Source organism: Pseudorca crassidens, chromosome 16, assembly GCF_039906515.1.
Source record: "Pseudorca crassidens isolate mPseCra1 chromosome 16, mPseCra1.hap1, whole genome shotgun sequence".
Taxonomy (NCBI): Eukaryota; Metazoa; Chordata; class Mammalia; order Artiodactyla; family Delphinidae; genus Pseudorca; species Pseudorca crassidens.
In genome coordinates, this window is record NC_090311.1 from 7,550,917 (window position 1) to 7,575,297 (window position 24,381).

The window sequence follows — 24,381 nt, forward strand, 5'->3', positions numbered from 1 at the left end:
TTATTCTATAGTTCCACTTGGATAGCTAAAAGTCTCTTAATTGGTCCAAAGTGAAACTCTTGGTTTCTTCCTTAAACTTCTCACGCACCTCCCATCCCCTACCCCACTCTTTCCTTTAAATCCTATAACAGGGAATTCCCTGGCAGTCCAGTGGTTAGGACTTGGCGCTTTTACTACTGTGGTCCGGGTTCACTCCCCGTTGGAGAACTAGGATCCTGAAAGCCTCAAGGCGCCAACAACAACAACAAATCCTATAGCCAATTTTGTTGGTTTTATCTTCAGAGTATATCAGGAATGTGATCATTTCTTGATATTTCCACTGCTACCTCCCAGATCTAAGCCACCATCATTTCTCACTTAGATGACTGTAGTAGCCTCTTACTTAGCCTTCCTGTTTCCACTCTTGCCGCCCTGCTGTCCATTACCACAGGGTACCCAGAGTTAGTTTTTAAAATATAAATCAGCTTGTGTCACTTCCTTGCTCACGAGCCTCCAAGGGCTTCCCCGTTGCACTCAGAATGGGATCTGAACGCCCACCCAGCCTTACAAAGCCCCTCGTTTCTTACCTCTTTCCTTCTTTATCACCAGTACCCCAGTCACACTGGCTTTCTTTCTGCTCCTGATACATGTCAGCCCTGTTTTTCTCCAGTCTTTATACCTGCTGCTCTCTGTCCAGAATGTTCTTGCCCCAGATCTCAGTTTGTTTGGCTCATTCTCAGCATTCTGATCTCTGCTCAAATATCGCCTTCTTAAAGAGGTCTTGCCTGACTACCTTTTCCAAAACATTTCTCTTCCCAGTCACTCACTGTCTTCATTATTCTTTTTTTTTCTTCATAGCACTTTATCTGAAATAATTTGGTTAGCTTATTTATTGCTTGCCTCTCCTTTTAGAGAACATGAGATATATTCTCATACAGGGACCTGTTTTGCTTTGTTTGCAGTTACAGTCCCAGGGCCTGTAAAGTTCCTGCATATAATAGGTGTCTATGAAATATCTGTTGAATAAATGAATACTTTTTTTATAAATTTATTTTTTTATTTATTCATTTATTTATTTTTGGCTGTGTTGGGTCTTCGTTGCTGCACGTGGGCTTTCTCTAGTTGCAGTGAGTGGGGGCTTCTCTTTGTTGCAGTGCGTGGGCTTCTCACTGTGGTGGCTTTTCGTTGTGGAGCACGGGCTGTAGGCATGTGGGCTTCAGTAGCTGTGGCTCGCGTGGGCTCTAGAGCACAGGCTCAGTAGTTGTGGCGCATGGGCTTAGTTGCTCCACAGCATGTGGGATCCTCCTGGACCAGGGCTCGAACCCAGGTCCCCTGCATTGGCAGGCAGATTCTTAACCACTGCGCCACCAGGGAAGTCCCACTAAATGAATACTTTTATATAGGCATTTAGGATAGGAACTTCTCCAAACTTCGCTCTTAAGAGTGGTAGTCATTGTTTTGCTTCAGGTGTAATGAATACTTTGATGTGAGGCAGGGGCAGGAAACCTATGTTCAAATGTATGTAAACATGCAATACACATTTTCAAGTCAAACAATAAGAGTTTCAGATAATACACTATTTATGATTATTTTAAGTTTATATGAATAATCACGAGCTAATTGCTTAATTACTTTTTCAAAGCAGCTTTTCAGAATTAAGTTTGTTGGCAAATTATTTTGAATATTTTATGAAGTTGAGGCAGATCACTATTTCAAATGCTTCTAAAGTATCAGTAAGTTATTGAAGTTATTGAAAATGAGTGAGATGCTGATACATGACTTTCAAAATCTGAAGTGCATGATATTTATAAAGTTAAGTAATTCCAGCTTAAACAGTCCTTTAATTTCTTAAGCTTTGTGCCATTCATTGTATCCATTAGTTGCTTTGTAAGCTGCTGAGTCAAGGCAAAAGAACTTTTGATTTACCATGTTTACCTCAGGTCATACAGCTAGTAATGTCAGCTAAAAATCATCTTATTTCAAGTGCCTTGTTTGAGTTCCAGATATTTTTTTGTCATTCAAAAAATATTTCAAATATTCTTTTTTTCGACAGAAATAACTTTTTCATAAACCAGGCTTGTGAGCCCCATTTATGTGCTGGTATTATTAGGCAATACACCTGGCTTTGATTTGTTTCCAAATTTGTAGAGATTTGGAATGTCCAGGAAACACTGTCAGTCTTGCTTACTAATCTTAGCTTTAATGATCTTGGAATGAAGCACATAAAAGTTAGCTATAAAGTTGCAAATGTTTATTATATGTAAAATGCCATCATAAGTAATTGCTCTTTTTATCTGTAACTTTTTACAGATTGTTACTTAAATTCAGTAAATATTGTGTGTGAATTGTTCTCACATAGACATTGATTTTTAATATAGGTAGAAGACTTTTTGAATCCTTCCACAAAACTGTCTGGATTTCATATTTGTATTGACAAAGGGACTTTTGATGCCATAAGCCTTAATCCTGACAATGCAATTGAAAAGAGGAAGCAATATGTGAAATCTCTCTCCAGGGTGTTGAAAGTGAAAGGCTTTTTTCTAATAACCTCATGTAATTGGACCAAGGAAGAGTTGCTAAATGAATTCAGTGAAGGTAAATGGCTGTTATGTTGTTTAAATGTGTTCTTACCTCAGGTTTAATGCACTTAAATAGGTTTTTTTTTCCATGGTGTTATAGTATTTTACTTTTCTATTTGTGGGAGTCGCCTGCTTTTCTTCTTTGTTAATAACCATGGTAGTACTTTTAACTGTATATGCAAAGAGCAAAGAAATAATATTGGTTGAGATCCAGAGTGCTTTGTAAAATTTTCCAAAAAATCCTGGCAGTTAAGTACTAAAGTTTATGAGCCTGTAGAAATTAAGTTCTTTGTTTAAGCTATATAATCTGTTACTTGGGGAATCAAGCAAAGAAAGTGCATATATTGTGTTTCTGACTTCAGTGTACTGATATACTGGTAATTAGTAATAACAGTAATAATGCAGATGGTAGTAGTGTTTTTTAAAGTCTTGTATGAGAGTTTTCATTTTATAGATACTTTGTCTTGCCTAGTGGTCATTTAGATATTTAGGATTTTTCTTCTTGTTTTCAGTGTATATTCTTTTTTAACATTGCACAGAAACAAAATGTAGGGACTTAGAAGAATTAGTACCTATTAATTCTTGAGGAAATCTCTACTTTTTGCAAGATTTTGGTGCCAAGACAGGATCCTTTTTTGCCCCATTAGCAAAGTATAATTAGTGCTGTGTCTACTAAATGGGGATCTTGTAAGAATCGAGAACCTTTAATCCATACACAAATATTTTGAGCTCTTTGGAAGACTGTTTCTTGTATGGTTTAAGGATTATTTCACCTGTCACTTTACTCATGCAGTGCACAGGACTTCCTGGGAAAGTACCTTGAGAATCTGTAGCTATATATTTGCTTGTTTTTTCCTGAGACTCCATTTCAGATTAGTATTGTTTTTTTTAAAGGAGTGGGAAGAATTTTCAGGATGGAGTATTAATAAGTGATATGGTACTAAGTTTGTGGTTAAATTTTGAACCTCAGTTGTCACAAGCTAATGGGAAATGAATTTATAACCGTATTGCAAGCGCTTTATCTCAGAGTTTGTTTTCTTTTTGGTAGTAAGGGAATAGGCAGTAGGAGGGAGAACACTTAACACATGTCCTTTTGTGTGCATTCGATGGCTTTGGCAGCTTATATAATGTAAAACTTGAAGTGTTTGAGGCTTGAAATGTGAGCTTCATTACTGTTGCCTCTGGAAAACAAGAATTATGTGATTTATTGTCTTTTATTTCATGTCATTAATTTTATTATCTTCTATGTTAAATTTGTTTCCTTTAGAACTATTGAGGCCCCGTATCAATAGTCTTTCTTCTTGAAGCTTGACAGTTTTAATAAATGCTCAAAGTTACGCTGTGTAGGGCAAGTTCCTTTCCTGGTTTTTAAATACAGGTGTTCTCTTTTATCCCTGGAACCACCAGACAAAAACATATTTGTCTGTCTTTCATAATGAGGAACAGACTTTAGCCTTGTAAAGAGTGATTAAAAATGTGTCTGTGTCTGAGAACTACTGAATAAATTCTTTAACTTCTGTTCAGTTTTAGAGCTTAATGCAGAATTTAAATAAGTGAAATGTTACAACAGGAAATGTTAAAGAAATAATTATATACAATTGAAGATATTTTTCTAGGCATGCTTCTCTTAGAAAATGGTTTTTGGAGTTAGATAGATACAGGACACTAACAGAACACACTGCCATGTATCACTGCCAAGGGCCTTGTCACTAGCTTTTAAGATTGACTTCCATGGTCCCTTTTGCATAGAATAAAGATTGCTTCACTAATTTTTTTAAGGTTCTTTGCTTCTTTCCTAATTTGAAATGTAAATGTTCATAAATCTATTGAAATGAATTTTTCTTTTGTAGCCTTATTTATATAAATATTTTGTGTTGCCGTTTGTTTTGGTGAGGATTACTTAATCATTTGGCAGACACTAGGATATTCTAATTTGATGTCCAAGGAACTTGACTTTCTTACAACTAGTGAATTAAAAAAAACCCACAAACCTATCTTACTGAAAAAGTAATCAGATTCATTATGAAAAAATTTTTAAAATATCAGTAACCCCAACACATAAGTATATAGATTAAAATAATTAAAATTTGTTATCTATCTCTGGTGTACAACCACTTTGTATTGTTGATAATACATCAACATTTTGATGTATTATCTACTGAAATATAAAACTTAAATTCTGTAGGGTTAGTCCAGGGAGTTAAAAGATTAGTCCTAGAAAATTCACCCAGACAGCTCCATTTTCTCTTGAGAATTTTTATTACGAAATATTTTAAGCATATGTAAAATTTCAGAAAACAAATATGGGTGTGTACCCATCACAGTGGCTCCATTTTTTAGCATTAAAATGTATCGTATTATTTAAAAGTCCTGGCCTTCTTTGGAAAAGTTTTCTTATGATCAGTTTTTAATGAGTATGTTAATATTTAGTTATTTGTTAAGATTTGGTGAAGCTTGATTAAGAATATGAATTATGAAGCAAAGTATAAAAAAACCAGTTGATCCATTTAAGCATTTTTTTCTGTTTACAAGTGTTATTTGAGCTTTAGCTCAAGACATGGAAACTTAGAAAATGCAGACACCTTCTCCTCCAAAAGAAAAAGAATTCTCCCAAACTGATAGTTGCATCACTGAGAGAAAACCATGGTTAACTAAGAGTTAACCAACCTTCCACCCTTATTCGTCTTATTTTTTGAAAACAGAATAATAAAACATTAAATTTCCGTTTTGTTTTATAGGCTAGGAGAACACCACATATTCTTATTTTAATCTTCACAAAATCACTGTAAGTTAGATAGGGGCAGTGATACCTGTAACCTCCTTGCATAGAAATTGAGGATTCTGGTTAAGGTAAATTGACCTTAATCTAGTAACCTTTCACCTAGTAAGTGGTAGAGCTGGGACTTGAACCCAGGACTTTTGAATACATGTTAAGTTAAAAAAAAAAAAAGAAATCACCCTGTGCTGCTTTGAAATTTACTACTTCCTTACCTTCCCAAGTTCAGTTCAGTTTGGGTCTTGATCTTTGGTTACAAACTCTTTTTTTATTGTGGTAAAATATATATAACATAAAATTTACTATTTAGCCATTTTTAAGTTTATAGTTCTGGGGCATTAAGTACATTCTTACTGTTGTGCCACCATTGCCACCTTCCGTCTCCAGGACTTTTTCATTTTTATTTCCATGTTACTTATCTTCTCTGTATTAAGTGCTTTTATATATCTGATTTGGATTAATTGACTTACTGCATATAAAGCACTCAAAACAGTGCCGGATACATGGTAAGACCTCAACACATGGTAATCTGCTTCCTACAACTAGATGGTAAAGGAGGCCACTGGAGATGCAGAGTTGAAGGGATGATAAACAGGGATGATAAACAGGATGGATGGAAAGCCTCTTTTTTCCGGTTTGATTTTGTCTGTTACTTGTTCATTTCAAAGTGTTTTTGGGTGTATACACATATACACCTATAGTATATAGGATAGAAGATCATAAAGTGAAATTTAGTCACAATTTAGAGTTTGGAATCACGTAATTTTGTAAAAGGTTGACAAGTACATTGTTAATACAAATATCCCTTAACTGTGGGATTCAGTCCCTAATAAAAGTATTTTGCTTCTGTCTGGCAGGATTTGAACTTTTTGAAGAGCTGCGGACACCCAGGTTCAGCTTTGGAGGCAGATCTGGAAACAGTGTAGCAGCATTGGTTTTCCAAAAAACGTGAGACTTTTCATTGGACAAATTCAGTTAGCTTTTTTAAAGAAGCTCTACATCAAAGTAAACCTGATACAGAAAATGCAAGTGCAAATAAATGTTTAGTAAGTACACAGGATGCACATGTTGAATACATAAAATGGGTTGGTAAAAAAAATCATGAGCGTGGAAGTAGTTCGGTTTTAGAGATCAACCAAGAATAATTAAAATTTTTCTTTTGTATTTGAGATGTAAATATTTTTCTTTCTGATTTAAAAAAATTTCCTGTAACTGCTAAACAGTTAAAAACTTTAAAGCAGTAAATGGATTTACAGATAGTATGTATTCTTGATTTTTGTGCCTTGGTAAAGGTGAATTGAATATAGCTATTTATGAAGATATGACCAAGCTATTCCAGGGCCAGAATAATAAGCCAAACGACTTTCCTAATGTTTTATTAGACTATTATAAAACATAGTAAGTATGATATTTTGAGTTGAATAGTGGTTTTTTAAAAAAATTATTTAATACCTGAGAAAATCCCCCAGCCCTTATGTGTATAATTAAACAAAATCAGATAACTGTATCAGTTGATCAAGAAATATTTATTGAGCTTGTATTTTGTGGCTGATGATCTTCTACACACTGTGAGGGATAAATAGTAGAAGGAAAGGCAACTAAGAGATACTGTTATATGCTGGCACTAGGTTAAGTTGTATTATCTTCCTAAGTCGTTGAATTCCCTCAATATCGTCTCGAGGCATGTATTACTTATTCTTGTTTCTACATATCAGATAGCTAGTACAGGATAGAGCCAGGATTCTTCTCTGGGTCTGACTCTAAAACTTGTTCTCTTCCTCTAGCGTATTTGCCTCCCAGGTCTAAGTCTCTGCCTTTATGGCATTTACAGTTCAGTTGGGGAACTAGGACTCGTACATCGAAAATTCTGTTAGAGAAGTTGGGCAGTTATTTTTAGGAGATCTGCACCTCCCTGTTAGTGACTGTTGATCAGTGGACTGTGAGAGTAGTGAGTCATCCTTCATTACTTTTCACCATTTCCCTACTTGTCTTAAAAGACTTACGTCATCAAGAACTGAACTGTGTCATTCCTCTGTGAGAGGTGGTGTAAGTTTTATATATATACACCCTCAGGGATACAGGGACAAAGGTGTTCTAGTTAGGGGCTAATAAGCAAGAGGAACAGTTTATTTATGAACGTTTTTGAAGAGATAAGTTTTATTAATCCTTAGTGCCATTTTGTATTTGGGCTAATAGTTTAATATTGGAGTCACAATATGAGTTTTTAAAAAGTGATAATAATTTTTATGATTTTCAGCTTTGGGGGCTTGTTGGCTTACAAAACAAACAGAATTTTTGTTTGTTTGGCAAATGTTGTTCTAGTACTGAGCAAGTCTAGCATTACAACCTTTTCTTTTCATTTTTGTTACGGGGAGGGGTGGGGGGACAGGGGGAGGAGAAGGGTGGTTTGATTTAGATCAACATTAATCAACCATTAAGATTACTGTCTGCCTTGCACAAGATAACTGAAGACATTTACATAAACTTTCAACACAAATAACATTTTTGGAAAAGCTTTAATTTTTAACATGTAAAAAGTGAGAAATTACTTTAAAATATCTGTGATTTAAACGTGTAAAATTGTGTTGATTTTATAAACTAGACATGGGATCTTAAACCATAGAATCAGTGTTTTATAATTTATTGAGATTTTGTCTTTGTTGTTTTTCACATTAATATTTCTTGATTTTAAATATGTAATAGTATATAAGTACTTTTTTAGAATTCTGAGTTGTTACGTATATGCTATTTTAAAGCATCGATGGAACAAAATAGGCCTTCTGTGCAACCAGATTGAGACATTGGGTTGGATTCACTGAGAGCTTGGAGGGGGCCTTTGTTGAAAAGCTCCGTGAGTCACTATTGTGGGGGGTATGTGTGTTCCACTTGCAAAAATGTAGGACGTTTGGGGGGGAATCATGGAGCTGTTGATACGGTTAGGAACAGGGAGTTGTCATCTCTTCTTATCAGTTTAATCCTGCTGGAAATCAGCCTCTCAGAGATTGAAATCAGGACAAATGGAAGGTCCAAAAATGCTAACAATAAATTATTAGTATTTTCAAGTAATATCACACTTTAAAACCCAGGCCAGTTAATGTCCCCAAGTTACTGAAACAAGTCATAAATACATTATTATTAAACTTAGTTTTGTTAGGTCATATGAATATGTGGGTAACTGTGAAAGAAATTATGCAATTATAAAAGGGAGCAGTAAGTTATGTAGTGAATGCTGTTTTATTTGGATAAGAAGTTGGAATTGTAATTTTATTACATCAAAAGACACCCTTATTTTGAGGAAACTTGTTTGAAATGCAAACGAGACTTCTCTGTGGAGCCTGCACAGAATTGTTGCTTTTCATGATGATGTTATTGCTGCATAACAGGCCACTTCTGTGTGTATAGGAAGTGTGTGTGCAAGTCCAAAGGGATTGGAGGCCTGAGTGGGTGCGTTACACCAATTAACAAATAGAAAGTTTTCGGAACATTTTGTTTCAAGCCAGGTGCACAAGTTCGAGTTGCTTTTTGGGACTGGCATTTATGTATTTGAGAATCAAACCTGACACTACTCTTGGCAGCTTGACTAAAGCCATTTTACAGTAAGTACAAACTGTCCTTGAATGATTTTTTTCCCTTTGTAGTAGCAACGAGTTTGCCTTTCTTCATCTGTGATTATGTGTGCAATTTTCTGGCTATTTTGGGGGAGGAAGGGAGGTAAACATATATGAAAGATTTTTATTTTTGGTATGAATAATGTGTTTCAACTCACTTATTATTTATTTTTAAATTTCCATGATACTGTAATGCATTACTATATGTTGACCTTCATTCACATTCATCCAGAGTATAATAGAAACCTTAAAGTACCTATATGAGTTATTAAGTTTTATATGGCTTTGAAATAATTTTTCTTAAATTGATATGCAAAGAAATAGAGTATCCCTGCCTATGTGAATAGACTTTGATTTATGTTGTCTTAAATAATTTTATTTTATATATTTGTGTGTGTGTGTGTGTGCGCGTCTGGCAGCCTATAATGAAAATATATGTAAATGTGAAAAATTAGTTGCTTTCCAGATGAGCATTCTGCCACTGTGGGGAGACCTGGGTTTGATTTCCTATTTTTTACACTGTGAGCTAGAATGTATGTGCTCCAGAGACAGCCTTCTGCTTTGAGAGCAAGAGACCAAATGTCTTGTGTTCGCTGTAGTAACCTCTTTAGTTCATTGTGTTTGTGTGTGTCAGGGGGGCGGGTGTTGATGGGGTCTGAAAGGAGTCTTGTCTAGTACACTTCACTGGAAGGAGGCTGCCTATGACCTAGAGTTTGACTGTGGGAGATGAGGAGCGTGGTAGGTTGAAGGACAATTGCATAGTGGGAAAAAAATTAGGAAACCCTGTCATTTCTCTTAGCTAGGCAGAAAACAGAGATGTCCTTAAAGAAGGGGGAGCACATGAGCATGTTTTATTAACAGTTAATGTAAGAAAATTAATGCTAATTTATTCTTCATACATACCATGCAATTTGTTAGAAAAGTAAAAGAATAGTTTGAAATTCTTTGGTCAATTGATGGATTCCTATGTTAGTGGCATAGAAATGAAACTCAACATTAAGCAGACAAATACCCAAGCCCACGGGCTACATAAATGCTGAATAAAACCAGCTCTACAATGGAACTCTGAAAAGCAAGGGGTAAGAAGCCTAATGAATGATTGAATATGACCTTAGCAAAATCCCTGGAGTGTTGTTGAAAGATCATTCATTTCCAGCTTAGATGTCAAGATGGGCTCCAGTAACCAGAAGAAAAAAGAGAGCTTGAGTCGGTACTTACTGAGTTTTAAAAATCTTTACAACACAGTGCATTAGACTAATCATTAAAAGGGCTTCTCTAACAGCTCAGCATTTTGAGCTGTCACTGTACGGACCTGTGGTTTAGGCCCAGGGAAACCAAATTAAAAAGATAGGAATAATTCTCAAGACATGAATGTATCAGTATCCTGCTTTTATGGAGCAGAACTTCAAAAACTGGGATGTAGAGGCTGGCAGAATGCACTTTTGTCATGCTGATACCATTGTAAGAAAGACTTACAACCAAGAGATAATTGTGCCTTAAAGTATTTGCAAATTACTCGCCTAGTTTATTGGAGGAAGATATAAAAAAAATCTACTTTTTTCATTTTTAAGTGACCCTTCATGAAGAAATGATAAATTCTTCTATATTATATTTTTAAATGTGTATTGTTATTACTGCATCAGGAAATGGTGTGTTAGTGAGTGAGCTTTATTGTGCATGCTATCCAGAAGCTTTATAAGAAAAGCGAATCTAACATACTTGTTTTCCCAAATACCTAAAAATTTACACATGAGCCAGCAATTAGCATGTTCTGGATTTTATCTGAGGAGCTTAGAAAGAAATAATGAAATACTCTGAATAAGGGGACCATGAAGTGTACTTATCACTCTTCATTAACATAGTTACAGATGAAGCAGTTTATCATTATGTGATCACAGCAGAATAGAAGTGCTATTGGAATAGTTGTAGTTCCCTTGCTATTGCCTTCCTTGCTGCTTCAAAGATGAGGGAGTAGTCAGGATGAAGAGGCTAAATGCAGAAGAGAGTGGGTGCTGCCAGTTCGCATTTTTCTCCTAACCCCTCCTCTAATATGAAAATGTCAGTCCTTTGTTCCCATCTAATTTTAGTACATCCTGGCTAAAAAAATGTTAGGATGATTTCCAGCCATGGAACTTGGAGGGGTGGGGTGGGAGAGGGGAAGAGTAGAGGAAAGAGCAGTTTACATTCCATATCCGTCTGCCTTTCTGTGACAGCATCTAGCCCCTACTCTGTTGATTTTCGTGGTGAAATAAATTTAGATGCACTGGAGCAGCACTAATTAGGTTTTCCTTCCATGTCCTTAACAAGAAGTCTAGTTGGAGTCTGAATGGGGAAAATCATAATATGGTATTTAATAAAACATACTGGGCTGAATTAAAGAGCTGTTTGCAAGTTTTGGAAGAAAGGCCTGAAATTGTGAGTGAAAACTACATGTTGTGTGGTTTATAAATAGAACCTTTGTGATTCAGTGAAACTGCTTTTATGCTATGTCTTGAATGAGAATAATATTTGTTGATTTTTGAGAATCAGTCATAAGCAAGTCAGAGCTGTTTATTCCCTCTGGAATATACTTCCATAATATATTCCATATACTGAACCTCACTATGAAATAAGCCTCACCTTTCCAAAAGTTTGTTCATTTTAGTGAACTAAGATTTCCTCGTGGAATCTTTATATGATAAAGACATTACATAGCCAGAATTGAGAGATCATTTTGTTAAGTCCAGTTGAATAATGACTTAATTTGCAACAAGTGCAGTATCAGATTATTTTCTGAACTTGAAATTTATTTTGGTTCATTTTATAGTACCAGATAATTTATCTTTAAAATGTTAATAGAATAAATATCAGAGAGAAGTGATTTTTTTTAAATATTAACTTTTGGAGAAAAAAATGATTGGAACCTAGGCAAGTCACTTTCCTTTTCTGGGCTTCAGTTTTTCTCTCTGTGAAACAAGGGTGTTCAGTAAGTGATATTTAAAGTTCTTTTCTGCCCCCGTGTTAGTCAGCTTGGGCTGCCATTGGCTCGGTGGCTCAAACAGAAATTTATTTTTCATTGTCTGAAGACTGGGAATTCCAAGTTCAAGGTGCTGATGAGGTAGGTTTCATTCTGAGGTCTCTTCTCTTGGCTTGTAGGCAGATGGATGCCATCTCCCTATATGTTCACATGTTCTCTTTGTGCGTGCTTGTGGAGACAGAGTGAGCAAACTCCCTCGTGTCTCTAATTAGGGCACTAATCCCATCATGAGGACCCCACCCTCATGACTTCATCTAACCCTAATTACTTCCCAAAGGCCCTATCTCTAAATACTATTTCTTTGGGTGCTAGGGCTTCAACATAAATTTCTAGGGGGCACATTCAGTCCATAATAACAGCTGAAATTGATCTGAGGTTTAGAGAAAGCTCACAAAATAGATTTCCACTATACATGGGGCGTTTAAATACTCCATTAGTTAAATATCAATTGTTAGGTCACTTTCTGATTCTTTTAAACCAAACTATCTATTCATGTATATGAAAAAATATGTGTACACATAATAAAACATTTGAAGCAATCACATGATTGTTTTTCAGTCTAAAAATGTCTTTGTGCATTCATTGGTAAACTTTAGGTTTGAGTATTGATTGCCTCTGATATATGTTTGATAATTCAGTTTGTATCCATTTGACCACAGAGTTGTTTTATCTGAGAAACTCAGAAATTTACATCTAATTTTTTAGTCCCACCTTAATTTTATATAAAATTATGATAACCTGAATAATCTCCCTAATTTGATTCTTCCCTACCCCAGACACACACACTACCACTACGCACTCACAGATGACCTTATTTACCACTTGAAAGGCCCATGGCTTTGAGATTTCTACCTTCTCATGCTATACAGAGTGTAGTACCTGGGTCTTTCCTTCTTATGCCTTCTACCTCTTTGGGCTACTGTCAGTCTGTCCTAAAATTGCTTACCCCCTCAATGAAAATGAAGTATCAATATTTTAAATGCGCTGGCAAAGTGCCTAATGTATAGTAGATACTTATTTCAAGTTGGTTTCCCTTTAGTACATTTCTTTGAAGCAGTTTGATATAGTGGAGAGAGAAGCAGTTGTGTAGACTCTACAGAATAGGGTTGTGAATATTAAATGAGAAAAATAAATGTAAATCATCTTAGCATAATTCTTAGCGCACACCAGTGCCAAATAAATATTCTTTTCTCCAAGGAAACCTTCCCATCAGAGCCAATATATTGAATTGTTCAGGATTTTAACCCTCAGTGCCACTGAGTTAATGTATTCAGTCCCATTGTAAGGCATTTGTATTTCAGGAGTGATTAGATGAGTGAAGAGAGGCGAATGAGTGGTAGATAAGTAAGAGGGAAGGTTTGGAATAGGTGGGCCTTTCAGAATGTCTTAAGAAATCATACTGTATAGCTGCTGTTTCTTTAGTCTCTAGATAGGGCTGATGCTGAAAGCACCTTTTTATTTAGTTAAGGAATGAAGGCTAGATATCCTAATTCTGGATTTTCACGAAATGTCCTTTATGATGTGTTTCAGCAGACTCTAAGAATACCCTTCAGGTTTAAGATCATTATCTGTTTTAGAGGTAGTTATTTAGTAATAAATGTAGGTATGATGGGGAAAATGTTAATGTGGATGCATTTGAATTGAAAACAAATGGTCAAGGATAGGGTGCACCTTCCTTCTTAGGTCTGAACACCAAGGCATTGTTTCCAGTGACAACTAACAAGGGACCTGAGAACAGATCCCCCAAATGACCATGCCTCAGGTTCACTGAGTTGTTGAGTTGGGTTTGGGTTTTTTACTATGCATTTAGGAAGCTGCGGGCTAAGATTTTATCATTGATTTCCACCTTGCATCATCTAGATTTGATTTCTTTGATCAGTGAGTCACGTTTGTTTTCCTTGCTGTAAGTTGAGTTAACAGTACCATTCACAGTGGCATTTTAAAGTTTGATGTTGGGCAATACTTTAAGTAGTTTATCTGATTTGACCTTGGTTTATGTTGGAACTGACAGTATAGTATGTAAAGTACAGTGAATCAGTTGTTTATGCTAGTGTAGAAGACACTTGGTTTTCAGATTTGTTTATTTATTTAACCTTTTTATTGGTGGTTAAATGAATATCTCAATGCTTAGAGTGCTTACTATTACTATAGAAATGCTGGCCAGAGCAGTGTCACTTTCTCTAGTTAACCTCAAAGAGTTTAAATCTTTGAACCATTTAAAAAAAGTTCTACAGAGATGAGGTCAATACGATATGATGTACGTCATAAGGATAGAACATAATCAAAGCTTCGCTACTTTATTATTATATTTTTACTAAATTTATTTATTTATTTTTGGCTGCATTGGGTCTTTGTTGCTGTGCACAGGCTTTCTCTAGTTGCAGTGAGTGGGGGCTACTCTTCATTGCGGTGCGCAGGCTCCTCATTGCAGTGGCTTCTCTCGTTGCAGAGCACGGGCTCTAGGCGCGCAGGCTTCAGTAGTTGTGGCACGTGAGCTCAGTAGTTGTGGCTCATGGGCTCTAGAGCTCAGGCTCAGTAGTTGTGGCGCAGAGGCTTGGTTTCTTCGCGGCATGTGGGATCTTCGCAGACCAGGGATCAAACCCGTGTCCCCTGCATTGGCAGGTGGATTCTTAACCACTGCGCCACCAGGGAAGCCCAAAGCTTCGCTACCTTTAATTAGCTAGTTTAACATTACAAGGGGTGAATAACTTGTTTTTTTAAAAAATTTATTTATTTGGGTGTGTCAGGTCTTAGTTGCAGCACATGGGATCTTCACTGAGGCAAGCGGGATCTTTCGTTTTGGTGCGCGGGCTTCTCTGTAGTTGTGGCGTGTGGGCTCCAGAGCGTGCGGGCTCAGGAGTTGCAGTGCACGGGCTGTCTACTTGCGGCGCACAGGCTTAGTTGCCCCGCAGCCCCATGGCATATGGGGTCTTAGTTCCCCGACCAGGATTCGAACCCACGTCCCCTGCATTGGAAGGCGGATTCTTAACCACTGGACCACCAGGAAAGTCCCTGAATAACTTGGTTTTGATCAAGGTGTTTCTTGTTTTGTTTCTAGGTGAAAATTAAAAGATGTAAAGTGATATTTAAAATAGCATGCCAGCTTCTCATTCATATCAATTCTTTTCTGTTTCAGGTCAGCTGCAGGTTATGCTAGGACAAAATAGGCAAGGCTGGTCCTTCTTAAAAACAGTAATGGGTATGATAAAACAAAATATCTTTGCTTTCGGTTAATATAGAAGATTGACAAAGTGACGAGAAGAGTGAAGAAATTCACAGGCTAATGTAGTATGTGGGGCAAATGTGCTTTTCATACTGCTCCCAGGGATATTCTACCATTGGAGCCAGGGACTAATTTTTTTTCTTGATATTTTAAATCCAAAGGATTCAGTCTTCAGATTGGGTATTTAAACTCTATGAAATCACAAGCTGTATCTTTCAGTTTCCTCTTACCTACTGAAAATGAAATTCACTCATTTTCATTTTTCTGGGTAATAGGCAGGATAGCGGTAGCTTTGAGCGTATCACTAGGGATGAGTTAAAAATAGATTTTTCTTGAGGCAGTGACTTATATGGCAGGTAGTTGATAGAAAAATTAAGTTAAATTTTGGGGTTAATATCTCAAATACTAAATCTGAATTCCACTAAAGAATATATGAGAAGGGACTTCCCTGGTGGCGCAGTTGTTAAGAATCCGCCTGCCAGTGCAGGGGACACGGGTTTGATCCCTGGTCCGGGAAGATCCCACATACTGCGGAGCAACTAAGCCCGGGCGCCACAACTACTGAGCCTGTGTTCTAGAGCCCGCGAGCCACAACTACTGAGCCCACGTGCCACAACTACTGAAGCCCACGCGCCTAGAGCCCGTGCTCCGCAACAAGAGAAGCCACCACGATAAGAAGCCTATGCACTGCAATGAAGAGTAGCTCCCGCTCGCCGCAACTAGAGAAAGCCTGCACGCAGCAACAAAGACCCAACGCAGCCAAAAAAAAAAAAGAATATATGAGAAAAAAAATCATTTGAAGATGATAACATAAACATTTAGTCTGAGTGTGCTGTTGAAATATTTTCTATATTAAATTCAATGTATAGCAGTATGAAAATGCTGTAACTTGTTTTTAGCTGTGTTTTTGGTGGAGTAACTGAGGCAAACTAGATTATAGGTGACTAACCATGCTATAGTGATACTAGTTAGATACTAGTTAGATCAGCTAAGATCATAAATAGATCAGGGAAAGGCCAGGAATTGATTCTGCTTTTGAATCTTAGTATTAAAATAGTAAAAATAGGTTTGGGAAGTTTTACATATGTCAGTAACTTTGAATATAGATTTACTTTGTTATATTTATTTTTGCTTATTTCCCATGCATAAACTTTTCAGTGTCTCTTTTTTCATGCTTGAGTTTTCTTTTAGCACATAATACTAATAGCTACTATTAACTTTGCAAAGAAAAAATAATATCAAATTGAAATAAGTTTTAACTGTTGCTCTGTTCTTTTTAGCTTACTTTACTCAGAGCTCTTCCATCCAGTGAGTTGCAAGCGTGACATTTGCTGTGTTTTCAGCACCTGCCAACTTGGAAACCAGGGTTTGTGCTCAGGACTTAGGCTTACAACCCACACTTTGTGGTGCACAATGCCGTCCCAGCTGGCATGCTTCTTACCTCAATGGTGCTAGACGTTCGGTTACAAAGCTGTGCAGATTCACATGCGCTGATTTCAATAGGCATTCCCCTTCAAGCTGCTTTCAACTCTCATTTTGTATCAAAGGAGTTAGATTGGTATCATTAAATTCACTGCTGTGCTTATTTTTCAATGAAAATAAATTCATTTTATTTATCTCTTGAATCAAAAAATAACTGTCTTCAAGAACCAAAGTACCTCTTTAAAAAGGTGTGTATATATAGATATAGGAGATAGATTTATAGATCTATATCTATATATATATATCTATATGAGATTCCAGCCTGGGCTGTAACTCATTTTCATTAGTGGAAAGGTTTCAGAACAAAAGACAAAAAGAATAGAAAGGAAAGAACAGAAGGACTAGTGTGTCATAACATGCTTATGTAGGTAGGGCTGTTAGTTGTAGCTGGATCATAGGTGTGGGAACAATTATAGAACTTATTTTTCTGAATAAGCTGCATAAGAAAATTGCCCCCATAGTAGGTTCAGATTTTTGGCTTCCATCAATAACCAAAAAGTTTACATAGTTTTAAAAGAAGTGTATTTCGCTAACTTGTTTTCGGTAGCCAATCCCTTTGAAAATGTTTCAGGTGAACTTCGTGATGTCTATCTTCCCATCATCTATTATAAGCAATTTTAAAAGGTTCTCCTTTAAAAAAGATCTTTTCATATGTAGAAAGGACAGTGTGAAATGTGAATGACTGGCTTTTAATACAGCAGTTGTGACAAAGAGGCAGTGGCTTTTGGAAGCTGAATAAAGGGGTTAATGCACATGCATCTGCATACTGCTGTTGGGTCCAATGTATAACACGTTCGGTGTCTGTTTCACTCACGTTGTTAGTCTAAAAAGAATGTTATTCTCAGAGACAAACCAGTTTATCATTTTTTAGTGGTGAGCTCTTTTTACAATCATAGGTACAGATAAATTTGATGGGAGAAACTGAGCAATACTGACTGGTACTTGCTCAGACTTCAAAGCTCAGCTCCTTGGTGTTTGAACATCATATTTATCTGGTTCTGAAGGCACAAAAATAAAACACCCACTAACTACCAAGGACATTTCTTAGTGCATGTCAAAACCCAATCTTTACCCTCCTCTGCACAAATGTGCTTAGGTGAATACTTTTATTAGCTGGCTGATACAAGTTATAGTTGGTTACACCCTTTCTTAATAAAATACACTCTTATTGCCTCCTGTTGCTTAAGAGCTTTAAACTTGGAATGGGGGAACCGTCTAGCATAGAATGCTACTCAGCTTGTATCTCCCAGGCAGTGTTGAGTGGACATATCACACATACCATACAGACAGGCATTCCTTCTTTTGGTAGTTCTGCTTTGCGGGGAGCCGGGAGCCAGAAGAGCCAGTATTGCCGTGCTTTCTCCCTAGGATCCATATATTGGTCTTGGAGTGAGATTGTATGTAATCCCTAGGCTGTTCTATGGCTTAACCAGGTTAGTGTTGGTTGATGATAATGGAAAAGTTACAGGTGATCATTTTTGGATTATTTATGGATTTATTCCTAAATTGGCCTATGAATTTGCATATTGGTGTCTGGTTGTGCTCTAAATCTGGTTTTGATTTGGTTTTGACCTTTGAGGACTGAACAAAGGTAGACAGCTTAGCCCCCCACCCTTCCTCCGACTGCAGTTTACATAGTTTTAAGTCCAGAGTTTGACTGAGTTTGTATTTACTCTTTTGAATTGAGCAACTCTAATATACAAACATTTGGGTAGGATTTTTTATAATAAAGAACTATGTAGTATAGCCCTAAAAAGTGGTGTGTGTTACATCTATAGGACTTTATTACATGATGTGGGAAGGCCTATAGTATGGAAGGTTAGTGGCACAGGCCTTAATGTATATTTTTAGTCTTTGGACATTCAAATTAAGTATATGAGAAATAGCTATTCATTGGTTAGTAGCAGAACTCTTGAAGCAGATAGTTTAATTCTCTACACTTTTAAGAAAGCCTCAGAACCAGAAAAACAGGCTGCTTTAGGTTAGAAAGGAGGCGGTACAGCAAAGGACCTTGCCATAACCACAGTCCTTGGAGTTTTGTGAGACTAAAATCATCCTGAAAGCAGCAAGAATAATGGTTGCAATAATTGTTTCCAGGTTTGGGACCCCGGAATTTTGTTTTTTAAGTTGACCCGATGAACTAGTAATTGCAGGAATAAACTGAATGCTTACCAGCAGGAGTCACTCTAGGCCTCCTAATAAAAAGTAAATTAAACTATATCCTTAAAGCTCTCGAAGGCTGAGGTGACGCTGTGATAAGATGGCATTAGGGCAGTGTAGCAGCATTCTCAAATTATCCCTTATGCCTTTCTTTGTTCAATCTAGGAAGACTTGGTTCTTGCTCCTTTCAGAATTGGCCCTTGATACATTTTTTTTAAAGCAGTGTTTGTGGATAAAGATATCAGTACCTTAACTATTCTGCATATTAGCTCACTTTGGCTTTCTTAGGATGAATTGATCATACCCCACATCATCTACTTGAATGAATACTCACATCCTTCTTCTGTTTGTTGTCCATCCTACAGTAGAAATCTCTAGAGTTAGCTGTAGTTAGTGTGAAAGGAGATGTTTGCTCGTGGTTTTCTGAAAAAGAATGGGTCCAGTGTGATGAGAAACTGAAATATTTTAGCAATAGCCATGAAATATAATAGTTTCCCAAGTGTACACAAGCTCAAGAAGTTAATTGTTCATTTATGTTTGATACTGGGATTGAAACATTGGATTAAAACCAATTAAATGTTCCTAGAAGCAGCAGAAAAAGTTTCCTGATTTATGAATAGAACCATTCAGATGGCGCAGACACAATCCATGTAAAGTAATGAGGTGTTTTGTTTTTTTGGCAAAGGAGAACACAAAACAGGCATAGGGAGTTCTTTTCAAAAACCTTCTCTTTAAAAAAATCTCTTTTTGGATACATGGTTAATAAAATAACATACACCAGTAGGAAGGAGTAATGGGAAATCTAGGGCTTCACTTCACAAGGAAAACAATCCCCCTCCCCCAGGTGAGCAGCACAATGAAAATACTCTGCTTATTCTATCAGGGTTACATTCCTGAACTTAAGTCAACATCCTAAGTTACAGAACTAAACATGCTCTGCTTCTGCTTAGCAACCACAAATCCTTCCGTCACCGGTTGCATGTATTTTGGATGTGGCTTCTGAAGTACACTTTCCTTTATTTCGATCAGCACCCCGAATTAGGAAAGTAGCGATTTATTTTCCGAAAGTGTGACAACACTAACACGGTCCCCCCTCCCCTACCGCCCAGCACGCCCTGAAATCGTTTCCTTAAAACCTCAAAAAACCCAACAACCCGGAAGCTGGACGTCTTAAGTCCACGCGGCCCGGGGTTTTTATCCCGGCTCGTGCGGGGGGCGGGGGGAGACGGCCCCGGGGTCTCTGGCTCGGGGCCCGGGCAGCAGTGGTGGTGGCGGCGGCGCGGCCGGGGGCCGGGGCCACTTCCCGCGTTCCGGGGCCTTGCAGGCGCGAGCTCGGCGAGCGGCGCGCGGCTCGGCTCGCAGGACGCCCTTTAGCCCCGCCGGCGGCGCGCCGCGACCCCCCCCCACTCCCCGCCCACCGGCGGCTGCGCGCACTGCACACTCGCCCGGCGCTGCACGCTGCCCGGCTCCTGCACGCCGCCGCGCTGAGCGCCCGGGCCCGCGACGCCGCCCGCAGAGCGCCGGACCCAGCGACACGCAGCCGCGGTCGGGCTGCCCCGCGGCGGCGGCGGCGGGCGCGGGCGGCCTGGCCGGGGCTGGTTAAAGGGACGAGTTGCAAACAGTTCAGGAAGTGACAAGTCGATTTCCTCCTCCCTGGGAGCCGCTCGGTACAAAGCGCTCGGCGCCGGCAGAAGAGCGTGCGCGCGGCGGAGGAGCCGCGGGCAGCCTGGACGACTTGGCGAGCGCCGGCGGCAACGGCGCGGGGTCCGCTCTCGGAGCGTCCCGCCGCGCACAGTAAGCGACCCCGGGCCGGGCGGCGGCGTTGGCGACCGGGGGGCCGGTCCCGAGCGGAGGTCCCTGCCGTGTGCGCCCCAGCCGCCGGCTGTAGGGAGCCCGGCTCGCGTGTGTGCTGGCCTTGACCTTTTTTATTTTTATGTTGCTGATTTCCTTTTTGTCCGCCTTGTTTCGCGTTGGGTCGGGTGGTTTCTCGGGGCGCTGAGTGTCGCCGCTGGTGCATGCGTGAGACTTGTCAGAGCGCAGCCAGGGGAACGAGCCAGCCCGACCCCTGCGGAAAAGTCTGCGCTTCCCGGGGCGGGCGCGGGGACTGCTGCGCCCGGGGGTGTCCTCCTCTCCACGTCTCAACTTGAGCCCTGGCTGCGGCAGCGGCGAAGGCGCCGAGCCCCGGGACCCGGGCGTCCCGGCTCACCCCGGAGTTCCCGCATCGTTTGCAGACAACTCTTTTGTTCGCGGAAGTTTGCGTCCGCCACCCCGGGATGCGGGCACGCAGCGGCGGGCTCCCCGGCGGCTGGACCGGCCGGGGAGGTCACGTAGGGGGTGAGAGGGCGTTCTGTCCCGGGCAGGGGAAGCCCCCGGGGTCGCCGCGGCGGGGACTTGCGGAATGGGGGCTGGGGCGGGGTGCAGGGGGGCCGTGCCGGCGTGGCTTTTGCACATGGCGAGAAGGGCCGTCCGGCACGGGCACACTGGTCGAGTCACATTTTTGCCAGTCCTTGATTTCCAAGCCCGTGGGAGTCGTCTTCGCCGCTCGGGCTTTCTCTTGGTGGGGCGGGGACGAAGAAGGGGAGGATGCCCAGAGTCCCGGGGAGGGCCCTCGGTTTGCATTGCCCCAAATGCCTTCTCCGGCACCCCCCGGTTCCCTACCCCCGCCTGCAGACTTGGGGAACAATGCTCGTGGCTCAGGACAAGGCGGCGGAGCACCAGCGAGTCTCGAGAGCCGGTTTGCTCGCGTCCCTCGCCCCCGGACGCCCCCTGAAGCCAGGCTGCCTCCATCTGACCGCCCGGGTTCATTAACACGTACTGTACTTCGTACGATGGTGAACAAAGAACAGCTCTTTGCGGCATTTGATGAATGGGATTCTGCCTCCTATAGGCCACACTCTGAGTCTTCCATTCGTTACAGCATCCGGACTCGGTGGTGTTGGGCAAGTGGCCCCCGCGGTGGGCTGCATTCCGGGCCCCGGACCTGGGCAGGGCATTTGTGCCGATGCCGCCTCCGCCACGCTCGTCTTGCCGGAGCGGGTGCAGATGGAGCCAGGCTGACGGTTGTTCAACAGGAACAAATGCTTGTTGAATTGTTGCATGGTGGAGACAAGGGACTGTTTTCTATTGACTGCTGCAGGAGTTGGAATGGCATTGTTTATTGGCCTGGGAAGCCAGGCAAGCGTCTTGTGCTGCTTACAACATATTAGCAGACTTCCAAATGACATACTAGCATATGTGTTCCCAGCAGTTCCCACCGGCTGGAAGGGGATCCCTTCTTTCTCCAGATCCTGGACTCTGGGTTAAAATATGCCATCAGGTTTGAGGACTTGGAAAGGAATGGAGTTAGTAGACTGGGTGAAACTCACTGTTCCTGACTTCGCCAGGTTTTGGTTTCATTTTAATTTATCCACTTAACAGTAACTTGTCTCAGTTACAGTTTTGATACTGAATTGCAGATCTGTAGTGTGGTTTTTTTTTTTGTTTTCTTTTCCTCCCTTTTTCCTTAGCTATGGACAACTAGATAAACAGAAAACAGCCTCTTGTCCCAGTTGATAGGCCCACGTTAGTGGGAGAAGGTTTGGGTCTTAAGTTCAGGATTGGTAGCCCTTGACGTTGTGTCTGTACTTGGCAAGGGTCTGGATGCTGCCAGCCATGGTACAGACCTAGGAGCCTGCTGATTCACCCCCCGGGGTGCTGTTCCAGGCCAGAAAATGAAGGAGAGGCCTGTGGCAGGTCTGTTTCTTTCTCCCAAATGCCCCTCCAGAGAACAAGGCGGTTTTAAGACCAGTTCAGATAATTTTGCCCAAGGACTTCTTTTCCCCTGAGAAGGTGATTATTGCTGTGCAATTGTTTTAACATCGAAGACAAGTTTTAAATAAAAGCTAGCAGTATAGTTGCTACAGAAATGGACTTGAATGTTCTAAGGCCGGCAGGACAAATAGAGCATTCCACTGTTTTGATTGATGATATTTTTAGTCAGTTTCTCCCTTCTGTTTTGAACTTAGGGTATGCTGCGTGTAGTAGCATTTTGGAAGTTCATAAAGTTTTTTGAGGAAGAAGAGCTTTAAGATACCTTCTTGTAATCATGGTGGCAACACTTAACTGACATTTTATCGGAAGCCCTGTTGTTATTTCTTAGGTTCTTTCCCACCACTCCTTTTAGCCTTTATTCCCCTGCTGATTCCTTCACCATTGCCCGGCCTCTCCATCTCCCTGGTTCTGTAGGAGCCTAGTGGGCTGGGTGTCCTTTAAGTGGGTTCAGGGAGCAGGCGCCTGACCCATGATCGAAGCTCAGGAAAGGCCAGCCAGCTCTCCTCCCCTGCAGGAGGCTGGAGAGGAGGGAGCCTTGTGTAGAATCTGGGAGCTGGCAGCAGAGGACGCTTCGGAGCAATTTGGTATACCTTTGCGTTGCTCTTTGAGAAAGCACACCCTTCTGACCCACTGCTTGATGCAGTAGGCCCTCAAGACTGAGCCCCGGACACACTGTTGGATTGTTCAGTTGATGTTTCACCCAGTCAGTGTGACTTTTTTGGATTGCACACTGTGTGGAAAACTTTGCTCTTGCCCTAAAAAAAAAAAAAAGACTGAAATAAGCAGATACTCAGATCAGCACAACCCCCATCATTACCACCACTACACACACCTCTCTGATGTGTAATAAAAGAAACCTGCAGGCATAATTTGTTATGTAATATGCTGATAATACAAGTTTCGGTTTTAGGTGGAAACCAGATGTGGAGGGGCTCTCTTTAATTGATCCAGCAAGGGAGACACTTTAATAGATTAACTAGCCCTTGTAAACCCCAAAGGTGATTTTTTTTTTTTTTTGACTTGAGGGGAGGGAGAATCCCAAACCCAGAGCTTTTTCGAAGTTTTTGCCTCTCAGCTTCTCGCTGCAGCTGTCCTTTTTGTCAGACTCTTCCTCTCTTGAAAGAACCGGTTTGTTGCCAACATGAAGCACATGGCTGGGTCTGGTGGGGCTCAGCACAGCTTAACTCTGCTGGGCTCCACTCTCCTCGCCTTGTCCAGCTGCTGTCCTGCCCTCCACCCTACAAAACAGGGCCTGGCTGAGGGACTTGGGTGCCGTAAGGAATGTTGACTGGTCTCCCTCAACTCTTTTCTGAAATGTGTGATCATCCAGGGAGAGTTGCTGTTTAAACTTGCCCAATGGATAAACTTTCTGAAATCATTGACTCTCCTTCTCTGATTAATTTGTGTTTGTTTCCTGCCTAACTTTAGAAGGGTTCTTTCTACAGGACTGAGTCACCTTTATTATGGCCCAAGGTCGGGGACTGCACTGTAATAGCTGACCCCATTAACAACAGTTTCATTGCGTGCCGGGATGTGAACTCTGGAAACAAACCTAGAGGCTTAGATATGCTGATGTGCCCTGGAGACTGGCTTAGAAAATTTTTGTTTTAGGGCAGTTTACATTAACATGATTAATGACCTTGCCACTGAAAAGTCTATATTCAAAAGCTATTTACCATTCCCTAGGGTTCTTCTTATGGTGAAGTAATTTTCTTTGCCAAACAACTTTGTTTTAAGGTAACTTCTTC

The 24,381-nt window shown here is 40.2% G+C and overlaps 1 protein-coding gene across 6 annotated transcripts in view; it reads left to right on the top strand.

Annotated features, from left to right (window-relative positions):
- EEF1AKMT2 (EEF1A lysine methyltransferase 2) overlaps nt 1–24,381 on the top strand; it is an 81,603-nt gene that overhangs the window by 17,368 nt on the left and 39,854 nt on the right. Inside the window, exons 5-7 of one of the 6 annotated variants that reach the window (XM_067709113.1) lie at nt 2,358–2,574; nt 6,192–6,282; nt 16,462–16,809. In XM_067709113.1, coding sequence (XP_067565214.1) covers nt 2,358–2,574; nt 6,192–6,282; nt 16,462–16,636 — 483 coding nt within the window. In that variant the 3' untranslated portion in view covers nt 16,637–16,809. Of the gene's footprint in view, nt 1–2,357; nt 2,575–6,191; nt 6,381–16,461; nt 16,811–24,381 lie in introns of those variants that run through there. The other 5 variants (XM_067709109.1, XM_067709112.1, XM_067709114.1 and 2 more) reach the window with 5 other exon arrangements.